Here is a 24,083-nt window from a genome sequence, read left to right as displayed (position 1 = left end):
AATTTTCGCATCAAACAATCCATGTTTTAAATCAGGAAATAGAATAAGAAGCTCATTGTTGTCCATTATGCCAAACTAGTGTAAACAAGAAACAAAAAGATGCAATTGCGGGATCTAAAGGAAATAGCTTTGAGCACACACACTACGGCGCCAGAAAAGTACTTTACCTGGGACCGGAGTATGAGTGCCTTTTACCTTTCCTCCCCGGCAACGGCGCCGAGAAAATAGCTTGATGTCTACGTTCCCCTCCTTTCCCGTAGACGAGTGTTGGGCCTCCAAGAGCGAGAGGTTTGTAGAACAGCGAGCAAGTTTTCCCTTAAGTGGATCACCCATGGTTTATCGAACTCGGGGAGGAAGAGGTCAAAGATATCCCTCTCATGCAACCCCGCAACCACAAAGCAAGAAGTCTCTTGTGTCCCCAACACACCTAATAGGTGCACTAGTTCGGCGAAGAGATAGTGAAATACAAGTGGTATGAATAAGTAGTAGCAACGGCACCAGAAAAGTGCTTTGCCCAGGACAGTGAACAAGCAGTAGTAACGCAGCAGTAGTAACGCAAGTAAAACAAGAAACAAGCAGCGATAGCGATATTTAGGAACAAGGCCTAGGGATTAGACTTTCACTAGTGGACACTCTCAACATTGATCACATAACGAACGAGATAAATGCATACTCTACACTCTTGTTGGATGATGAACACATTGCGTAGGATTACACGAACCCTCAATGCCGGAGTTAACAAGCTCCACAATAATGCTCATATTTTAGTAACCTTTAGTGTAAGATAGATCAAAAGACTAAACCAAGTACTAACATAGCATGCACTACTGTCACCTTCATGCATATGTAGGAGGAATAGATCACATCAATATTATCATAGCAATAGTTAACTTCGCAATCTACAAGAGATCATGATCATAGCATAAACCAAGTACTAACACGGTGCACACATCGTCACCTTTGCACACGTGCGGGAGGAATAAAACTACTTTAATAACATTGCTAGAGTAGCACATAGATAAATTGTGATACAAACACATTGCAATCATAAAGAGATATAAATAAGCACCTCACTATGCCATTCAACAGTGAATAAGTATTCCGTGAAATATAGCCTAAGAGACCCACACGGTGCACACACTGTCACCTTTACACACGTGGGACAAGGAGTCTCCGGAGATCACATAAGTAAAACTCACTTGACTAGCACAATGACATCTAGATTACAAGCATCATCATATGAATCTCAATCATGTAAGGCAGCTCATGAGATTATTGTATTGAAGTACATAGGAGAGAGATGAACCACATAGCTACCGAGTACGACCCCGAGCCTCGATGGAGAACTACTCCTCCTCATGGGAGCGACGAGCGGTGATGAAGATGGCGGTGGAGATGGCAGCGGTGTCGATGGAGAAGCCTTCCGGGGCACTTCCCCGCTCCGGCGGGGTGCCGGAACGGAGACTCCCGTCCCCGGATCTTGGCTTCGCGATGGCGGCGGCTCCGGAAGGTTTTCCGTATCGTGGTTTTTCGTCTCGGGGTTTTCGCGACAGAGGCTTTATATAGGCGAAGAGGCGGCGCAGAGGGTCGAAGGGGTGGCCACACCATAGGGCGGCGCGGCCGGGGCCCGGGCCGCGCCGGCCTATGGTCCGGGTGGCTCGTGGCCCCCTCCGGTCCTTCTCGGGTGTTCCGGATGCTTCCGGTGAAAATAGGAACCCGGGTCTTGATTTCGTCCGATTCCGAGAATATTTCGTTACTAGGATTTCGAAACCAAAAACAGCGAGAAAACAAGCAATCGGCACTTCGGCATCTTGTTAATAGGTTAGTTCCAGAAAATGCACGAATATGACATAAAGTGTGCATAAAACATGTAGGTATCATCAATAATGTGGCATGGAACACAAGAAATTATCGATACGTCGGAGACGTATCACTAACCAATTTTGGTAGGGCAGCTGTAGGCACAATCCAAACACACCCTTCCTTACTAGGATTTCTGAAACCAAAAACAGCAGAAAACAACAACTGACTCTTCGACATCTCGTCAATAGGTTAGTGCCGGAAAATGCATAATAATGACATATAATGTGTATAAAACATGTGAGTATCATCATAAAAGTAGCATGGAACATAAGAAATTATAGATACGTTTGAGACGTATCAGTGCCCGTCGCTGCTCCTCCACCTCCATCCTAGCGCAACCCCTTGCTGTTCCTCCAACGTTTTTTCCGTCCACTGATTGAGCGCATCGCAGACGATGGCCCACCGTGGCTCGTGCATCCTGCTGGTCGGAGACATCTCACCAGCGTCCAGCCGGCGTATCCTGCAGCGCCGTACCTGCCGGTCGATCTAGTGCGAGGTCCCTGGCCAGGAGGTGGGGACGGTGGAGGGGAGGAGGTACGGAGGTAGGGAAAGATGGGACGTCGCCGAAGGGGCCAGGGATGGCGAGGTGAAGTGAGGAGGCAACGGATTTGGGAGGAGGAGAGAGGCGTGGATTGGGGAGGAAGAGGAGCACGAGATTGGAAAGGACATGAGGCTCTCGATTGGCTAGGTTTTCACATTCTTTCTTTTTTTTTTCTCCGCGACACAAGAACAGACGCTTGTTGTCTTTGACAAGCCACCCCGAGCATGCACAGACCTAGATTTCATGGACTCAGAATGAGCAGCAGAAGGTAAAAAAGTAAGAACCGCATGGAACGGTTGGAGGTAAAAGCGGGGTTGGAATTCTACTGGGGTAGGGTGAAGGAGTGGTCATGATCCTGAAGTGCCTCCGTTGGCCCGATAGACTAGTGCCCTTTCTAAGGGCTTGTTTGGTTACCGTAAACCCGGCGGGATCCCGGCTTTTTCCCGGGGAGATTTTGCCCCTAATTCGGAGGTTGGGAAAAGGGTGCCACTCCCCGGAGGCCGACCTTTCTGAAGGTCCGGCTAGCGTCCATACGTACGACGCGTCTGCAGCGCTCGGACGAAAAGTACGCGGCTCCCGCGCACGTTCTGGACGGAAGTACGCGGCTCCCGCGCGTACGCGTACGATTCGTCGAGTACAAATCGCATCTCTCCCGAGTACAGCCCCGCGTGGCCGCGTGAGTACCTCCAATCCATTCGCTAGCTAGCTCGCGAATCAAGTACACCGCAATATTAGGTACACGACGGAATACAGTTTGTACACACAGGCGAATACAAGTACAATCACGCACACGACCAGGTACAGTCACGGACAACACACGAGTACAGTTGAACACACAAGCGAGTACAGGTACAGTCACGCACACGAGCAGGTACAGTCGTGCACACGAGCAGGTACAGTCACACACAACACACGAGTACAGTTGAACACACGAGCGAGTATAAGTACAGTCACGCAGACGAGCAGATACAAACGCACATACGAGCAGGTACAGTCGTGAACACAAGTAAATACATGTACAGAAGTACAGTGGCGCAAATGAGCAGGTACAGTCGCGTGTAAGTACAGGTACAGTCCCGCACACGGGCGAGTACAGTTAGCGAGTAAAGGGAAAAATTGCACCAAATACACTAAAAATAGAAGTACTTATCAGTTGAAACACGAGTACAGTTAGGTACACACCACAGGTACAATCATAATATTATTAGAAGTACGAAAAAAAAGTATCTCTAAACCTATCAACATGGGATCTAGTTTTAAAGATCTCGACGCGAGGATCTCAAAAGTGAAAACGGTTCGCAATTTGGACTTACGGTTCTCAAGATATTTCATTTTGAAAAAATGAATCTAGAAGAAAAGGGGAAAAACTGACACAACCCAGTCTTCTCTCTCCTCCCCTATTCCCACCTTTCTTCCCCTTGCAACACGTGGCGAGCAGGGAGACCACTTTCCAGGGATTTTCTGGCACCACAACGCGTCACTTGCCACGTGCGGAACAAGTTGCATTCTCTTCGCGAAGGTAGACCTTTTTTTAACGATTTCGTTGCGAAAATGATCCCGGGATTTGCTCCTGTTTCTGCCTTCTCGACCGGGCCGAACAGCCGAATGAGCCTTAAGGGAGATTGCTTCTATCCTCCGGGGGGGCCAAGGCACCGAAAGCCCATCTCGACCAGGCCCGCCAGTATGCCTTGAGGAGATATGCACGACATGGGAGCAGCTGGCTGGCTGACTGACTGACTGACTGACTAGTAGGGCTAGGAGGAGATGGGAAGGATCTAGAAGCCCCGTTGCCGTCTCCCGTGGCCGTCCCCTGGTTGATAAGACCGAGCGAGCACACCATTCGCCACTTCCGTCTCCCATTTCTGAGAGAGAGAAAGCAAAACCCCACCACCGAGAAACCCTAACCCTAGCGACCGACCGAGCGACCGAGCTCGGCCATGGATCCCACCAAGGTGGCCGACCTCAAGGCCTTCGTGGCGGCGTGCAAGAAGGACCCGGCGCTCCTCACCGACCCCAGCCTCGCCTTCTTCCGCGACTACCTCGCCAGCCTCGGCGCCCAGCTGCCCCAGGCCGCCTCCGCCTCCAAGCCCGCTGGCCCCAAGGTCTTGATCTTGATCTTGATCCATCCTCCCTTCAGTGCTCCCGATCCCCCACCCCCTTCTCGTGGTTGATACGATTCGATTCGGTTGGGAGCAGGTCTCCTCCATGGACGACATCGACGAGGAAGACGTCGACGGGGACGACGAGGAGTACGACGAGCCCATGCGGGATCCCACCCCGGAGCCCGACGAGCTCGACGAGGAGATCGTCGAGTCCGACATCGAGCTCGACGCCGACGGCGTCGTCGAGCCTGACCACGACGACACCCCGCAAAAGGTACCCCCTTTTGCTTTGCTCTGCCCTGCTCTGCTCTGCTCTGCTCTAGTCTAGTTCCTCGCAATTGATCCAGTCCTAAGTAGCGCTAGCACTACCGTGCCACTGTCACCCGACCTAGAATTTCTCTTCTTGGCCTGTCGCCAGATCGGATTGCAGTGGACGCTCAAAATGGTTTTTTTTTCTTCTTTATTATATTTACCAGTTACCACCACCCAAGATGCGCCTTTTCTTCTTCTTCTCTTTATTTATTATCACAGTATATAAGCTGCCGTGCTCTGCTCTGCTTTTGTCTACTAGTACTAGTTTCTTACTAGCACATCATCAGATCAGAGTGAACTGAAATGTGCAAGTTTTGTTTGGCAGATGGGAGACCCTTCGGGAGAGGTGACCGAGGAGAGCCGGGACGCGTCCCAGGAAGCAAAGGGTTTGGCCATGGAAGCCATGTCAGAAGGTAGTGCTCTACTCTTGTTCCCCTCTGCTGGGCTTAACTGCAATGGTTCTCACAATTCTGTCTAACTCTGTTTTTGGTTCCTAATCTGCCTATGTGACTATGTAACTCTGTTTTGTTTTCCTAATCGGCCAATCTGCCTATGTTAATCTATTTTGTTTCCTAATCTGCGCTACTTGTCAGGGAAACTGGACGAAGCTATTGAGCATCTAACCAAGGCAATCCTGCTGAATCCGACCTCTGCGATCATGTATGGTACCAGAGGTATGATACCACTGCCACTCACAGATCCCTTCATCATGCACAATCGATCCTTGTTGAATTCACTGTCAGCAATGATGGATGCTTTGCTTGCTGCCCACGTGGAATAACTGAGCTGTGGGATCTTTGTGTTTCAATGCAGCATCGGTATTCATTAAGATGAAGAAACCTGCTGCTGCCATCCGTGATGCCAATGCTGCTCTAGAGGTGATGACTACGTTCCCCTCTTTTTGTCCTCTGTTTTTCTCTCTTGCTCATGCAGGTCTAGACGCAGATTTTTTGAATATATAGATGGCTGTGATTGATTAAGAATACACAATGCTTGTATTTATTCTGACTTGTAAGCAGGATAGTATGTAATTAATCTCTCTTGGTCAGTTTGACGCAACTATACATTATTAGTCTCCCTTGTTCTGTTTGATGCAACTATACATTACCATTGTTTATTCTAGCTTGTGAGCATGATGCTCCTAGCGTAACAATCCATGTAATCACCTTTTACCACCTTTTGTGTTTCTTCCTCTTTTGTCACATTGTTTTCTCTCCTGCTCACTTCCATGCACCCTACATGTACAAGAATGTCTAGATGCAGAATTTGGAATGTAATGATTGTTAAGTCGATTATAACTTGTAAGCAGAATACTCTGTAATTAACCCATTCTTTAATTGCCTATTATTTTTTTGGTCAGTTTCATGCAATGATATGCATTGTTAGGTCTAGTGGCTGAACTGGAATATAATGGGGTTGTTAAAGATGCAGTGCTTATGTTAATTCTAACTTGTAAGCAGGATGGCTTGTGACTAGCCCATCCTTTTATTGCCTATGTTGTTCTCTTTTGGTCAGTTTCGTGCAGCTATAAATACATCATTAGGTCTACTTGTAAGCAGGATGACCTGTAACTTACCATTGTTTATCTCTTCTTTCAGATCAACCCTGACTCTGCAAAAGGCTACAAGACCCGTGGAATGGCCAATGCTATGCTCGGCAAGTGGGAAGCTGCTGCTCGTGATCTGCATGCTGCGTCAAACATTGACTATGATGATGAGATCAGTGCTGTCCTCAAGAAGGTGAGATAATACTTCAGTAGCTATGTTAGTTCTCTACGGATGTTTGCATTTTACATCCTCATGTGATCGTGATGTTGGTGATCTTGCAGGTGGAGCCTAATGCACACAAGATTGTGGAGCACCGCAGGAAGTATGACAGGCTGCGTAAAGAGAGGGAGGACAAAAAGGCTGAGCGTGACCGGCTTCGTCGACGCGCAGAGGCACAGGTAATTCTTGATACTGAAATTTCCAGTCTATGTAGGAGCTTTGCAGGGATGCTGTTGTTTATGGTTAGATCTGAATTCATGCCTTGTGCTTTGAACAGGCTGCTTATGAGAGGGCCAAGAAGAAGGAACAATCAAGCCACTCATCTGGAGCCTTCCCGGGGGGCATGCCTGGTGGCTTCCCTGGCTTTGGGGGTGGTATGCCTGGAGGAATGGGTGGTATGCCTGGTGGAATGGGTGGTTTCCCTGGTGGAATGGGTGGTTTCCCTGGTGGAATGGGCGGTTTCCCTGGAGGAATGGGTGGTATGCCTGCAGGGATGGGTGGCGGTATGCCTGCAGGGATGGGTGGTGGTATGCCTGCAGGGATGGGAGGTTCTATGCCACGAGGAATGGGCAGAGGTATGCCCGGAGCTGGAGGTGCCCCTGGTTCTGTTGGCATGGATGATATCCTGAATGTAAGTGCTTGGAAACCTACTGCATATCATCCTTGATTGTGTTCCTTGGAATCCTCTTCCGAATGTGGAGAAACCTCCTTTATAGAACTGACTGTCTTCTTTCTTTGTTGGACAGGACCCTGACCTGATGGCAGCATTCAGTGACCCAGAGGTCATGGCGGCTCTTCAAGATGGTATGATCTTACACTCACAGTCCCCCCATCCCCTTCATAGCACATGTCCTGGAGAATTGTTGGATGGACGTACATTTCTGCTTAATATTAGTGTTTGGAAAGTCGTAAGTCTGGATGTAGAGTAGAGTCCTCGTAAGGGGTATGTTATTGCAAAGCAATTATGGAAGCTGTGGACTACTTTGATTGAATGTTTAAATGTTCTCGACACTTAACCGTAAGGGGTATGTGATTGCAAACTTGAGAGCAGTTATGGAGGCTGTTGACTACTTCGATTAAATGTTTAAATGTTCTCAACACATAAATATACTCCCTCCGGTTCATATTAATTGACTCTAATATGGATGTATCTAGAACTAAAATGTGTCTAGATACATCCATATTGAAGTCAATTAATATGAATCGGAGGGAGTACTAGTAATGTGCATTGAATTTTGAAATCTGGTTTAGATACTTCTAAGCACTAAAGGCTGCTGTACATGATATGTTTAATGTTATCCTTATACATGATTGCTAGAGATTTTCTAATTCGGTGTAGTTACTGGATGGTCCAAATATTCTGCGTATACATCTTAAGAAGTATCATGCCTAGAGATAGGTTTGAGTTATTTTCTGTCAAGACATGAATCTTTGTAGTTTATATACTCCAGTACTTGTTAGAACAGAAGTGTCTTGCATCACTGCCATGAAAGTATTGCATCACTGCCATGAACCAGAATAGAAGAGATTGCCGTATCCAACACTTTCTAGTTGTATTTGCTTCTTTATGGTTTATGTGTTGAGCTAGCTGGTGTGGGCTAGATTACTTCATACTGAGTAGTGCACGGGTCAAATTTCCCTTGTATGCATCAAACTAAGTTTTTATGGAAGTTGGGCTGTTTTTCTGTTTGAGACATGAATGAAGTGTTTCTTATACTAGGACAGAACTATTTGGTACCAGTACGTATTTGCTGCTTTGTAGCTGTGTGTGGAGCTAGCTGTTGCAGTGTACATTGTTCTACTACCATAGTAATTTATTTTATTTGCAGTGGCTCTGACCCTGTGTGTTGTCTGCAGTGATGAGCAACCCTGCCAACATCTCCAAGCACCAGGCCAACCCAAAGGTGGGCCCAATAATCGCCAAGATGATGGCGAAGATGAACGCGGGGTCCCGGCACTAAGTGTCGCCTTGAGCTTGAGACCAACCAGCACTTGTGTGACCAGCCAAAATGAGGAACTCTCTGGTCCAAGTGTCCTGTCTTTTTTGTTATCCCGATGGAGGTGGTGATAGTGGTCAGGGTATATGTGGCAGTGCAGAGACACTGTTGTCGCGGGACGATCATACTTATGCTGTCTGTCTTTCATTATGGTAGTGACTCATAGAAATTGACAAATTGGCATCATGATGATGGGTATTGTTGGAATGTTGCAATACCCCCTGTTTATATTTTGGTGGACAAGACTAGGCAGCTGCTGAGTGAATGTTTTAAGTCTGTTTGCATTGCCTCATTTGCCTTTTCTTTTTGCAATGTGTTGCCACCGAGTTAGGCGTGTATCGGGGGTTGTGAAGCTCGGTTCATATTATGATTTGGGTTTGGTTTTAGAATGGGGGAGGCTTGATTTGATTTGCATTTCACATCCAAACAGCAAGAATGAGCAAGCTAGCTAGTTGACTGGTGCTACTTTGTGAAAAAAAAATGAATGTGACAAAGGTTTATTTCCTTTGCTACAACTCATCCTTAGAAACATGAACCAGAGCAGTCCTTGTGAGCAGCGGTTGAACCTGAGCTCTCGACCTTTGCTGGGTTCAGCGCCAAACGCCATGGATCATGAGGGAGCCGATGGAAGAGGATCATCATCGTTGTGAGGATTGGCCGCTGCTTCCTGTATCTGCACATGAGCAGCAGGATGCAAGCCCATTGCCGGTGAAGAGCATGCGCAAGATATCAAGATGAGAGAAGAAGAAAGATGATCTAAGCAAAATCCATGTATTTCCTCTTCAGGGAAGCGAAACAACGCAATATAGCAAAAACTTGGCTGAATTACTTATATTGTTTCTTGTATACCAATTCTGAACCAAAAGCGGAGTCCATCTTCAGTTAACTCATCATTAACAGGCGTCTTCAGGTGAAAACTTTGGCAGTGACACAATAGCAGAGGATGCCGGTGGCGTGGATGGCTGATATACTATAATGGCTGACATGGCCCAAATCTGGATTAGCAAGAGATCTCAGAGTACATCCTTAAAACATCTCCACCGGCGGGTCACAGCGACTCCAATAGTGATTTGGGGATGGCATTATTTTTAGGCCACACCGACGCGTCCTAAAAGTAGCCGGCCAGTTTTGGAGCTCAATATAATCACCGGCAACTCTGTATCAGCCCCTTTAGGCGAGGATTGAATTGGGCGCGTTGGCTCCTGGTGACACGTCGGATTTCATCCCTCGGCCTCGTCTGGTAGTCACTAGCACGAAAATTCTATTTCCCAATTCCCTTTCCCTCCCAACCGACGCTTCATTTTCTCTCGCCCTTGCTATTTATCTAAAATCACTTAAGCTGTCTCCGATCCCAAGCGAGGTTTTGTTTCAAATGAGTTTTGCAGGATGATGTGTAGAGTAAATAACTGAAATAAAAGAATGTAAATATGGGGAGTGATGTTTTGGCACCCAAGAACATATCCTCTCGGTTTTCAAATTTCATTTTAAATACACTTTCAAAATGTTGAAAAATTCGGACACAAAATTTAATGGGTACATTTCGAAATTATGCATGCTCACAAAGTCATTCCACGGAAAACCGACATGTTTAGTATCATGTGTAAAAAAGACGAATTTTCGTGTAAAAAAGGTTGTCTACATGAAGTATATTTTTGTCTTTTTCATACAAGTAACATAAAATGTCGTTTTTTCGCAAAAGTTCTTGTGCGCGCATAGAATGTTGATACGTAAAGGAAATATACAAAATCCACTCTCGATACGTAAGCGTGAAATTTTTGTTCGAATTATTTTGACATTTCGAAATATTTTTTCGGTGGCAGGAGCATGTGTTCCCATGTGCCGAATTAAATTTTGGAAAGTATGACTAAAGATTACGTTTGAACTTCAATAATACTAAAATGTTTTCGGGGGTTTATTGGTTTCACCTCTAGTATTAACTAAGAACACAAACTAGATAATTCATATCTTGGCTCTCGTTCTATGTGGGAAAAGCTCGAAGTTGGAATATGTATCTCATAACATATCCCTGAATAACCACCGTGATGACCTTCGGCAAGCCATCTATCGATCCATCACAATTAAGGGATTACCCCGTTGTTATTTGTTAAGCGTTGCGAGTCTCTTCTTATCCCCTTCTTCCATACAATAATGCACCACACACGGTATGCCAATCCCGACCTATAGACTATCATACTTCTGAAGGTGGTTCCCTCTTGTGACCCTTAGGCAAACGTTACATGGTCGACTTCATGCAACATCACAAGAGAAAACTAACACACAAACATAGTGCAAAGCTATAAATCATATTCATTCATATTATAATACTACTAGTGTTTCTCCATCTCCCCCAAGAACGGAGTGAACTACTCACCCATGGAGACAATCAAGAACGTCATCATAATCTTGCGAATGGAATATGAATAATGGTGTGAATTCAAGTACAAATCCACAATAATAATGGAGATTACAATCTAGGGAGATGAATAGGATGGAGATGGTGATTGCGTTATGGTTGATGATGAAGGTGATGGTGCCTTGTCCTCCAATGATCTGAGTAGCAACTTGGATGAGGCCCCTTCTTGTTCTTCCTTGAGATCTCTTCTGGGACGGTGTTCTGGTGTTTTTGGTCGCGTATGTGCTTGGATCTCGGATCCATCTGCGGGAGGCGAGAGTATTGGACGAGGCGGCCGTCCTGGCAGGCCGTACGGGCGGGCCTCCCTCGTACCGACATACGCTAAACCTTATGGGACTTGTCTTCGAATCCTCCTTTCGCCCAGGTGCATAATTAAGTGCTTAAATGATTTTTATCACGCCAAAAGACCATAAAATGGCAGTTTCTATTGATATTTCATCATTGCCTTATTATTTTAAGATCCTGTGTAGACAAGCATAAAAGGGCGCGGTAGCGCGGTGAAATACAAAAATCCTATAACTACACAATAATAACTTAACAAAATAACGGTGTAAAAACATGCTAAAAATGCACTCATCAGCAAGGTGATATAGAGTAGGTTATCAAGACATAAGATGGTTAGGCCAGGTAGGATTATCTTGGAGAGATAGGGATACAAATGTAGATTAATTATCTATTGGACAAAAATATGTGATATGTATTAATGGTAATGACAATGCCATGGATATTTGATTACAGATCAAATAGTCTTCAAAATTTGTTATGGTGTCTATGGCCGTTATTTTATTTAAACAAAATAAGAAACCTTGTTTGAAGTATTTGAATATGAGAGAGGGTTTCTAGAAAAGGTTGAATGATCCATGTTTTTAGTGAAAATAAATATGGATCATTTCTTCTTATTATAGAAAACCAAAACTCCATATAAAGCTTTTATAAAATCTTAAAGCACACAAAGTAAGGGTAAGCCATTTGGCAAATGCTTTGTGGCAAAACAAAATAAATCTAGAAACCATTTTTGTGATACTATGATCTGAGGTGAACATAGCCAAATTTTAAAAGGCTTTTGGCAGGATCTTTTGAATTAAGATTTTGTGATTTAATAGAAAGTTCAAATACTTTTGAAGGGGGGAGGTTAAGGTAATACAAGAGGGGCCATAACATTAGTGTTTTTCTTGAGACTTGAAGATGTGGGTTGAGGTACTTTACTAAACACTAGAAAACATCACTCAACAAATTAATTAGTCACACGAGCATTTCAATAAAAAAAACATATCAACACAGTCAAATCTTAAGAAGTTTTTGTTCCCTCTATTTTTTGCAACTTTATATTCTAATAAAACAAGGTTACAAAGTTTGGATGTTACACAGATCCCTTCCTCCAAGAGCCCACCTCGATGCAGTCACCGCGGAACCCCAAAAGCCTTCCCCCAGAACGTCTGTCCATCGGCAGATGGTTCCATACAAACCGCCACCAAACTCTAGGTGCGCAGCTCCGCCATAGAGAAGTCGGGTTAATAGTCTCCTACGGCTCAATGATGTCCAACCGATTTAATCTTTCATCTGAGTATAGCATCCCAACTACACGAACCATCGAATGTTGTAGATTAGAGCCCTCATTTATTAGCCTTGCGTTTCCCGCGACACTTCCACACCATGAGCTTAGACTTCCTCGCGTGTTTGCACTTTGGCTTAGCACAGTAATGTGCGTCACAAGGAGATGCCTCCTTAGGAAGTGCCTCGTCGAGAAAGTATCCTATGGAAACCCAATTCCAATGGAAACATGGAAACCAAAAGGTGTGATGTTGGATTGCAAATGAGTGGTCCAGATAAGCCATCCAGCTGTTCCATGCAATTTGCAAAGTAACGCCCGCTTCCTAGCATGCTTCTTTGCAGAAAAACCCATGTTTTTTTGAGGTAAATCAGTGGGTTTCCCCACTGTGTATATTTATAAATTTTCCAAAAGTAGTATGTACAAAGAAAGCATATTGCTAGAGTTTAGCAATAGCTGGCTAACTAGCAGGCCCTAAGCCCAAAGAAAGAAGAAGGAAAAAAGAACAAACTTATCTGTGCCTATTGAAATCTCTCAACCCAAAGTTTGAGGCCGAATAAGACTTTCTAGGAGTCTTATAAAGAAGCAGACGAGACTTCCTCCTTGAATTTTCTTCGACATCCGTATAGATTCGGTGGAGTACTTTTGAAGATGAAAGCATTGCGAGTAGTCCAGATAGCCCACGATATCAACATGATCAGCTCCATGAAGAAAGGAACATTCAGAGATAGTTTCAAACTTGTAATGAGGCTTTGAATATCTGTCTGTTGTGGGGGAGTCCAAGTTGGGCTTACATATTGCCAACACATCTGAGCAAATGGACACTGAAAGAATAAGTGAGTTCTTGTTTCCAATTCATCCTGATCACACATAACACAAGAGTAAGTGTCCATGAAGAAATTCTTCCTTTGCAGTATAGCCCTGGTATTAAGGCGATTATGGATCAGACAGACGGAAGAAGACCTTATGTTTCTGCCGACAACAACTACTCCACATCCATTTCAAGGCTTGGATAGTGCCACCCTTGTTCATGAGAGATTTATAAACTGCAGAAGTTTTAGTAGCCCTAGAATTCCCAAGAACAGTCCAAGTATCCAGATCAGTAGTTGGCTCAAGATTCAAAATCAGGGCTTGGAAAAGATGGAATTGTTGCAAAGCCTCTTCAGAGAGAGGAAGGTAAAAGAGTTCGACCAAATCATTAAGAAGCAAGGCCTTCTGAATATAAATGTTTTCATCCTTACAGAAGGAATAAAGGTGTGGCCAAGTATCTTTCAAGATATTAGTGGTCCATTTGTCTTGCCAGAGGAGAATAGTATTGCCTTGCATAAAATCACATTCAGCCAGGGTTTTGAAGGAGGGCAGCGAGCTTCGATCGGTCTCTCCACCAGAAAGAAACCTCTCTAGTTCTAACTGGAGGCAGACAATTGGAATAATATAGTTCCCAAGACATCTTTACCCAGGGCAGATCAACTCTTCTATAGAATTTGTGCAGATGCTTCATTAACAAACAATCATTCTGGACTGGAAGATTCAGGACACCTAGTCCACCTTGATCCTTAGGTCGACATACCAAATCCCAGGCAGCAAGAGGAGGATTCCTTTTCTGTAAATCCTTGTCTCTCCATAGACATTGTCTTCTGTACTTATCAACTTCATCAATAACCCATTTGTAGATCTTTAAAGAACAAAGGTAAAACATGGGTAAATATGAAAGTACTGAGTTAACCATTCTTAATTTGCTACCATAATTCAGATACATAGCACAAGCTGGTAATCTCCTCTGGACAGTCTGTATTAGAGGAATGAAAAATTCTTTTCTAGGCTTGGTTGTACTCAGAGGAAGTCCCAAGTAAGTAAAGGGAAGGCTTCCCTGCTGGCAATGTAGGGCATCAGTAAGAGCTGTAACTTCTTCATCAGCAATATTTATTGGGATAAGACTAGACTTAGAGTAATTGACTCTCAAGCCAGAAATATCCCCAAAGACCCGTAGTAGCTGTTGTAAATGCCTAAGTTGTTGCTCATCTGCTTGAAGGATGATAAGGGTGTCATCAGCATATTGCAAAATAGGAAAGTCTGTGGAACATTGCAAGGCCAGAGGTCTGCAGAGAAGGCCATCCCTCAAAGCTTCATTAACCAATGATTGCAGAACATCAGCAGCTAGTACAAAAAGCAAAGGGGAGAGGGGGTCACCCTGTCTTACCCCTCTTTTACACTGGAAAAATGATCCAGGAATTCCATTCAATAGCACAGAGGATGTTGCAGAGGTTAAAAGCTGTTTTATCCAGGAGCACCAGACAGGGCCAAAACCCTTTGCCTCAAGAACTGCCAAAATGAAGGAGTGGTTGACCTTATCAAAAGCCTTCTCAAAATCAATCTTAAATGCCACTGTTTTCTTTTTAGTTTTATGGCAAAAATGTAAGTATTCATAGGCCCAAGCCAGACAGTCTTGAATAGTTCTAGATTTTATAAAACCATATTGATTCTCATGAATAATACTCTGAATGACAGTTTGTAGTCTGTTGGCCAGCAGCTTGGTGAGAAGCTTCAAGGTGCAGTTTAAGAGAGAGATTGGTCTGAAGTCATGCACTTGTCTCGAGCATTGTCTTTCTTGGGCACCGAGTAATAAAGCAACTATTGATACTCGGAGACAAAGGTTTCCTTGATGGAACCGATCACACGGATCATAGAAATCCTTTTTAATGATAGGCCAACATTTTCTAAGAAACTCAGCATTAAAACCATCAGGCCCTGGAGATTTGTTATTTGGAAACTCCTTAATAACTGCATTAATTTCATCATGAGTGAAGGGTGCTTCCAAGAAAGCAAGGTCAATCCCTTCATTATTCAGCAAATGTGCAAAGGGAGACAGAGAAGATATGTTTTCTGTTTGCCCTAGCCTATCCTTGTATGCATGTAGGAGCAAAGTGGCCTTGGTAGCATGATCACTGACAGGGACACCTGAATTGTCCTTAATTGTAGCAATATGGTTTTTATTTTTCTGACTTGAGGCCATTGAGTGAAAGAATCTAGAGTTCTCATCTCCCAAAGTCACCCACTTAATTTTCCCCCTTTGCTTCCAGTAGGCTAACTGTTGTTGCAAAAGAGTTGCCAGATGTTGTTTCATAGCAGTTCTAAAAGATCTTTCCATAGTGGATAAATCTCTGAAATTTTCAATAGCATCCACAAGTGAGATCAGGGAATTTAAATCAGCTATGTCTTCCTTGATGGATGAAAGATTCTTAGCCCAAGCCTTGAGGTCCTTTCGCAAGCATCTGAACTTAGCAGTAATCCTCTTGGCTGCATCAGCATAATGGATAGATTGAGTCCATGCCCTTTCAACTAGAGGCAAAAAACCCTCCATATTTAGCCACTTGTTCTCAAACCTAAAAATACAAGACTTTGGAATTGATGTCTGGATAGAGAGAACACATGGGATATGATCTGAAGTAGTCATAGCAAGGGGCTCAGCAATAGTGTTAGGAAATGCTTGTGTCCATGCTAGAGAAGAGAAAAACCAATCTAGCCTCTGAAGCAGTGGAGTGTGTTGCATATTACTCCATGTGTACTTTCTGCCTTTTAGGGGAATGTCAACCAAACCAAGGTGGCTAATAGTCTCATTAAAAAGAAGCATCTCATTGATGTTACCCCCAGGCCTGTTTCTATCTTGAGGGGATCTGATGAGATTAAAATCCCCAATCATCAGGTAATTTTCATCTGAAGGGATATGAATATTGTACATCCACTGGAGAAACTGAATCTGCTCATTGTCAGTGCATGGAGCATAAATATTTGTGAGTGTCCAATAATCATCAGACTTTGTTGCATGGAATTCGACTGAAAGTGCATATTTATTCTGGAAAACTTCCACTCCAGTGAAAACTGAACTATCCCAGACAGTAATTATACCTCCTGATCGACCAACAGAGGGTACAAAAGCAAAAGAGTCAAAATTGCGTGGGCAGAACTGTCTGAGAAAAGTGAGGTCCACTTGCTCTCTCTTAGACTCTTGCAGGCAAATAACATGGCATCCACTTTCACGAATTTTGTCAAAAATAAGTGTCCATTTAGAGGGGTCATTAAGGCCTCTAATATTCCAATTTAAGATTTTCCAAAAGATCTTATTCATTGGAAACAGGAATAGCTAGTGGAGTAAACTGTCAAGTACACACTGACAGATAAAACATTGGCTAGAAAAAAGCCATCCATCACAATAACCAGGTCCAACATCATAACCAGAGCATTACAGATATTGGCAAGGAAGCCCCAAAAGCAGTATCCAAACATAAAAACTAGTAGAGCATACTGGTATGCATTACATATCATGCAAGCATAGATACTGCCCAAAACAAGGGGCCAAAAGAAAATAGCTATCAGAAAAAGAAGCATGCTTGCTTCACTTCTTCCTGGATTTCTTGGGCTTGCTTGCATTGGGATCATCTGTAGTTGATTTGCCTTGACCACTCCTAGTTATCACAACTGGTGGTTCGTCTTCTCCTCTGTCATCCTTGTCATCCACCTCAGGGGAATCCTGGATGTTAAACTTGTGACATAAATTTCTCACAACAGACTTCTTGACAGGGGGAGCAATGGCAGCACAAGCAAGACAATTCTTGTCAAAGCAAGTTTTAGCTCTATACCCCTTATTGAGAAGCTTCAGTCTGGCACTTCTTCTAACAGAAAAACCCATGTTCTTTCTATTTAAACAAAAAAGAAGCGGTGAAGACTGGCACATCAGAGTTTAACTTCCTCGCTTATGATGTTCTTTCCGTTTTACTCCATCCATGAAGAGGTGCAATGAGAGGTCCAATCCGTCGTTTGTGTTGGTTCTTTTAGTTCTACTCCATCCATTAAGAACAAATAAATCGATCCCAAGGATGTAAGGGTATTTTACCCTTATCCATTATTTATTATTTTGGTAACAATAACATCGTAGCTAGAGTAATCGGACTAATACGTGCCTGTAAGATTATTCTCACGTATTAGTCTAACATGCATAATGGTGTATCAATATAACAAGAAAGTGAAGGGAGACCCCCACTTCGATGAAAAGGGGAACACCAGTTTTCCTCAGGCCGGCGTCTGGTTCGGCGGCACCGGGTGCTGCATCGGCCGGTCCGGCACCGGTGCACACCGGGCGCATTCTAGGGCCTCAGCAGCACTCGCCCGGCTACAGCCCGCCCCTCATCCGGTTCCTGTCGGCTGGCCCGGCGAGGCCGACCTATGCACCGGCCGGCCTGGCGAATGCCGGCTCCTACGCCAGTGCACACCGGAGTAGATTGTAGGGACTTGACGCGCACGCTCGGCACTGGCCCGGTGCCAGGCCCGGCGGCAGCTGGCCGGCCCGGTCTATGGCCCAGCGGCACCGGGCGTGCCACCGGCCAGCCCTGTGCCGGGCCCGATAGACCGGCCTCCTAGACACATTGCTGAGCTGGACAAGTTCCAACAGATGGATTTCAAGTGGACCTATATATACCCCTTCTCCTAGCTCAGAACGGTTAGGCACTACACTACAAACTGTTCTTGAGCACTCTCTCTCATACTCCATTGATAGAAGGGTTATCTATTTTCGTGCCCTCAGGTCCTTAGTTGTACCCAGTTTTCCCCAGCTCCTTAGTTTTTCCTCAGTTTTTCCCAAGCCCTTGTCTGAAACCCGCAGAAGAAATCCGTTAAGTTGACCGTTCCGTGCTGACGAGTGGGGTCGTGTCGTTTGTGGGGCCGCGTCATGTGGGGCTGGTAGGAAGGGACCGCGTGGGATAGGACGAGACTGTGTTTGTGTGGCCGTAGCGTGTGGAGCCGCGTGGGTCCCGGGACATGGGCACGAGTGGTTTCTATCTCTTTCGCCTAGATTAGCAGTTTTCAATGTACCTTTTTCCTCGCTCTCGCTCGATCTCATTCATATTTGATAGTCCAAATTGGTAGCAAATCTAGAGAAGCTTCTCCTTATATTTTTTAACGCCATTCATTTCTTTATGCCTTCATTTTTACCCAATAAGGTAGAAAATCTAGGGCAAAAATCCAGAGAAAATATAGGATAAGCTGCATACAGCAGCCAACATAGTATAGATATATTCACGACAGATCCAACAGTAGTACCGATAGATACAACATAAGCTACATTTTACATGAATTTAAGCTGCTCTACAGATAGAGCAGTCACATACAGAGAGTGCAGTAGGCACGTTCAACACCTCCAGGTAGCGTCTGTGACTCGCTTGGAGATTGCGCAGGTGAATTCCAAGTGCTTTGTGTTTGGCCATGAACTCATGTACGCTCACGGTCATTCCAACTCTAGCGCCGCATTTGCCAATGGATTCAGCATGGTTCACCAGGCAGTTGAAGTCGGTGGCGCGGAGCTTCCTGTTGCAGAAGGGGCACTTGTAAATGCCTCGAGAAAAGGGGTCATCGTAATGGCCGGACTGCACCCTCCTGAGGACGTGACAAGTCTTGGTGTGGAAGGACTCGTCGTCGCTGTCGATGTCGCTGCTCTGTACCTGTCACGTAGCACCAAAGATCGTGCAAAAAACACGGAGTCAATTGCAACGATGATGGAATAGAGAGTGAACAAAGATCATGCATGATAATATGGGCTCGAAAAAAAGAGGTAGCCTCAGTTACATTGGACACACTTATATCCAGGATTTGAGTCAGTAAACCAAAGATTATGCACAACAAATTTGTACACACCAATTGTTTACTGATCAAACCCTAAATCAATTTGTGCCCAAATATTCATCATCATCGGCACAAATCTTAAACAAAAGCAAATCACAAACACTAATAACGCAAGATCTAACACAAAAGGATTGAACTAGGAACAGACGAACCCTAATAACGCAAGATCTAACACAAATGGATTGAACTAGGAACATACGAACCCTAATAACGCTAGATCTAACACAAAAGGATTGAAATGAGATAAGAACAAGGGAACAAAGGGTTACCTCCGGCTCGTCGTCGACGATGCTGGTGTCGTAGGGGTTCTTCGGCACGACGTATGGTACTGGTTCGTACGGGTTCCAAGCGACGGGGGCCTGGACGATGGCCTGGACGGTGGTGGCGGCCGATGCGCCGACTGCTACGTTGGAAGCAGCAACAGGGGCCTAGACAGGGGCGGCGGCCAATGCGCCGGCGGCTGATGCACCGACAATGGGCATCTCATTCTTCTCCATCGCCGACGGTTTTCTTCGGGGGGTTTTTCTTCGGTTGTGGAGAAGATGATGGGACAGGAGAGGCGGTTGAAGTGAGAACGTGCGTCGAGGGAGAGAAAAAGGGCTCTGTAAAGACGAAGGAGGTGTGTACCGCAACATGCGTTCGCTAAGCACGGCTGCAGCGTGCACCGCGACACGAGTCTAATTAACCCTGGGACGTTTGGTGTACTTAGTTATAACCTCGGGCCTTATACATAAATTTTATCTGTACCCAGTTTTTCCCTCGAGTACTTAGACTTGCAAGTGCAATATACTCAGTTTTACCCACAAATAGCTGGTCAACAGAGAGTCAACAAATGAGATTAACATAGCTAATTGAGTCATTTCATGTGCAAAAAAATCCAAACAAATAAAAACATAGTGGCACCTACTCATGGAGTCTTCCTACGCAACCTGCCACCTAGAAAACCTTAACAAACATATATAAATCAAGTTTCACCACAAATTTCCAGTTCTCAGAATCACTAGTGTAGCTATGAAGATGCATGGTTTTCCACTCAAACCCCTTTGCAAAACATCTTCCCCAAAAACATAGTTTGTCTAAATGATGCCATAATTGTCACACTCATGTATATTTGAATTGCAAATAATTTGATGTAGCCCAATATAAATTATATTGTACAAAACACGCATTTTTCATTTTATAATTATTTTGTTTGAATCCCTTTGTCTATTTACTATTTATGTGCCCTTGGATTCTCAGTACTACTCAGTTTTGCCCTCAAGTTCTGTCACAAATGCTCTCAGAAGCCCAAACTTATCCTGATTGGTTGAGCCGTTGTCACACGGATCGACTACACGAACCGCTGATCCACTGATCTAACGGGCAGTATACCCCTCTCTGTCTCTTCGTGGCCACCCTGTCTCTCTCTCTTCGTGTCCACCCCTCTCTCTCTGTCGGTGGAGAGTGTCACCTCTCTATTTATGTGCAATAACGAGTTTGCCACGTAATATAGTTTACGGATTTCGGTGAATGCATTATTTGTCACCCCTTTAACAATTATCAACTATCTTTAGCTTTCCTTTTATTTTAGTGAATATAGTTTGGGATATAGTTTTGGTAATTTGAAACGGTCCAAAAGTGGTATAATTTTGGTATAAACATGACGCATACATATTTGCGGATTTCGGTGAATGCATTATTGTCACCCCTCTAACAATTATCAACTATCTTTAGCTTTCCTTTTCTTTTAGGGAATATAGTTTGGGATATAGTTTTGGTAATTTGAAACGGCCCAAAAGTGGTATAATTTTGGTATAAACATGAGGCATACATATTTGCGGATTTCGGTGAATGCATTATTGTCACCCCTCTAACAATTATCAACTATCGTTAGCTTATCTTTTCTTTTAGGGAATATAGTTTGGGATATAGTTTTGGTAATTTGAAACGGCCCAAAAGTGGTATAATTTTGGTATAAATATGAGGCATACATATTTGCGGATTTCGGTGAATGCATTATTGTCACCCCTCTAACAATTATCAACTATCTTTAGCTTTCCTTTTCTTTTAGGGAATATAGTTGGGAATATAGTTTTGGTAATTTTGGTAGAAACATGAGACATACATATTTGGCATATTTGGGGGATTTTGGTGAATGGATTATATGTCACCCCTCTAACAATTATCAACTTTCTTTAGCTTTACTTTTCTTTTAGGGAATATAGTTGGTAATTTCGGTGAATGCACACACTAACTTTGAAAACAACTACAAGTACATGTAACTGAATAATGGATTTGTAACAAGGTATCCCTTGTAACAACTTCTAGCGCCTCGTGAGCAATGATAAGAATCCGATCGCAATTATACAACAAAAAAAACAACCAACCATCAGATTAGCTTGCTTCTTCAACTCGACCAGCTGTCTTAACTGCTTGTTCATTTTCTTCAGTTCCCCCTTCACTTTCACCAGTCCTGCATTGGGAGCATTAGGCATAATCGGTACGGCTCCTCTCTCCGCCGCATCCTCTACAGCAAGTCCCCCCTCCCAAATTGCGCTCCCCAATAGCGACAATTGATTCCTGGAATTGAAGCCTATGAACGTACACATCAATCCACTCGAAATGTCAGCATTTCTTCAGGATCTGAAAACAACAACGTGAACCCTAAATCCCAAATTCGAGGGAATAACAAGAAAATCGAGAGAAAACAGAGAAATTGGAACGATATCTTACCTTATCCCCCTCTCTATATGGCAAGCTCTCGCATGCAAGGAACTCACATCCACGGTTGCCGTTGTCGTCCGTCTTACATATCGACCACTTCAGAGGCTCCAGGCGTGGGTAGTCAGAGCATCTTGTCAAAGGCACGGGTCCATACTGCGGCCATGAAGAACGGGAGGTCGAAGAGAAACATGATCATCATCATTACGTATCGGGCGTGGAGGTGGTCGAGCGTTGCGGTTCAGCTGCCGTGGACGACCAGGTGCAGGTTGTTGGACTTCCTCGCCGTCCAGTATGTTCTCATCTACCTGCTCGTCCGCGTCCCCTTCAGAATATTCGTAGCCTTCATCAGAAGGCGCGTCATGTGCGGCCGCTCCGGCGGAGCGGTACCCGCAGAACGTCCGCACGAGGAACGCGGCGTGCGCGGCGTTGCACGTTGGCGCGAGGCGGCGGTAACCGAGTCAAAAGCCCCTGGAACTTGGCGTCGAGCTTGGAGTTGAAAGCTGCCTCGAGGCCATCCAGCTTGTCCAGCGCGTCGGTGAGTTTGGCATCCACGTCACCAATGCACGCATCGGTGTCACGTGCATGCCCGCCCAAAAGGTGGGTGAAGTGAGCATGCAACTGCTCGGACGTCATCCCGGCCGGTCAACAGCGGCCGGATCAACTGGTCCTGACATGGTTAGTACAGACAAAAGCACAAATGTATATGCCTACAAAACTACGGAATATGGTGGTTCACGCGCAATTCGTCAAGCAAAATACAAAGCTCTTACAAGTTCTTACCAAAGAGGAGGAAGGCGATGTAACAACCAGCAAGGATCAGCGTCTCCAAAGATTGCCAAAGCGATTACCAGGTGTCGACACAAAGCACGTGGAGACAATATGTGGAGCTGTAGGATGGCTTATATATGGTAGCAAAACAGCAATTGTCAAAACAGCAATGCAATATTGAAAGTATGCTCAACAACGGTACTGTGTTGGTCCTAGGCTAGACCGTACTAGAGACGCGAGCCTAGAACACTAGTGAGGTCACGACGCGGCACACAAGCAACTAGCAGCGATGAGGTGGCGATGCGAGGTGCGAAAAATCACTATGATGGCAAGTGTCTCAAACTGATCCCCAAGGTCTAAAAACAGTATAGCCTCAGAAAAAAAATTTGTCGAAATTTCGAAGGTGCTCCGGAAAGCGCGCAGGAGCCAAAAAAATGTCCCTATAACGGCCAGTGGCGAAAAGTGATCGCCAAAGTGAAAAACCAATGTAGCCAGAAATTTTTTTCGGAAGCGTTTCCAGACTTTTTTTTTTTTGCTCTCCTTCCAATTCTTTACTGGCGGCCGAAACTTATCTCACGGAAATTTTTCTGCAGCGCAAGATGATATTAGAAGGTAACAGCTAAGTAGGCAAAACAATAAAACCTAATTCTACACGGGCTCTGTCGCGGAAGTGAAACAGCACGAATCCGTGTCGCGGTAGGACACAGGGTATATGGCAGATGTATATGTCTGTGGTGGAAACAATCTGGTGGGTGTATATGGTGGGTATATATGGAAGTGGCGGAAGTATATGGTGGATGTATCTGGCAGTGGCGGAAGTATATGGTGGGTGTATATGGCGGTGATCTGCGTATGGTGCGAGTGGGCGGCGGCGGCGTGACTAATATGACCAGAACTCGAAACTCTAAAGGAACTAGACGCTAAGACCAGCAACTCGACACGAAGATGCAGACACAAATTCAACTATGCAAAACTGAAAAGACAATGCAAGGCGTGGCAGGGGGTTTATGGGACGATATGATCTAAACCCTAACTGTATTTTTTTTGGCTTTTTCGTAGTTTATGGTTATGATGGCAGATGCAATCTACACTAGGAAAACAGTAAAATCTCACCGAGCAACCTGAACTCTGATACCACTTGATAGGGCAAAGGTGGTCGATCTTTCGATGAGAGTAGGATAGCGTCGATTTTTGTTGGTGGAGTTCGTGCTTGACGATCCGACTACACGTGCAAAGCTCGTGCGCCAATGCAATCGCTAGGATTATCTCCGGGAGTTACTGATCTTGCGGATGCACGATCAGCCTGACCAGCGAGGGTCTTAATTCCTACCTGAAATCGAGAACAAGTAAGAATTAATGATGCAATCAAAATATTGCGGATGAAAGATGAAAGCTTT

General features: G+C 44.7%; 1 protein-coding gene across 1 annotated transcript; it reads left to right on the top strand.

Moving 5' to 3' along the window:
• Positions 1 to 4,256: 4,256 nt before the first annotated feature.
• LOC124691525 (FAM10 family protein At4g22670-like) lies at positions 4,257 to 8,873 on the top strand. Its single transcript, XM_047224809.1, has 10 exons — positions 4,257 to 4,506; positions 4,601 to 4,780; positions 5,144 to 5,231; positions 5,412 to 5,492; positions 5,632 to 5,696; positions 6,417 to 6,557; positions 6,647 to 6,763; positions 6,862 to 7,215; positions 7,331 to 7,388; positions 8,442 to 8,873. Exons 1-10 carry the CDS (start codon positions 4,342 to 4,344, stop codon positions 8,543 to 8,545), a joined length of 1,353 nt encoding a protein of 450 aa, XP_047080765.1. The 5' UTR covers positions 4,257 to 4,341; the 3' UTR covers positions 8,546 to 8,873.
• The last annotated feature ends 15,210 nt before the right edge of the window (positions 8,874 to 24,083 follow it).

The sequence above is a fragment of the Lolium rigidum genome, chromosome 2 (assembly GCF_022539505.1).
Source record: "Lolium rigidum isolate FL_2022 chromosome 2, APGP_CSIRO_Lrig_0.1, whole genome shotgun sequence".
Taxonomy (NCBI): domain Eukaryota; kingdom Viridiplantae; phylum Streptophyta; class Magnoliopsida; order Poales; family Poaceae; genus Lolium; species Lolium rigidum.
Note: the sequence above shows the minus strand (reverse complement) of the source record. Positions and strands in the feature narration are given on the sequence as shown.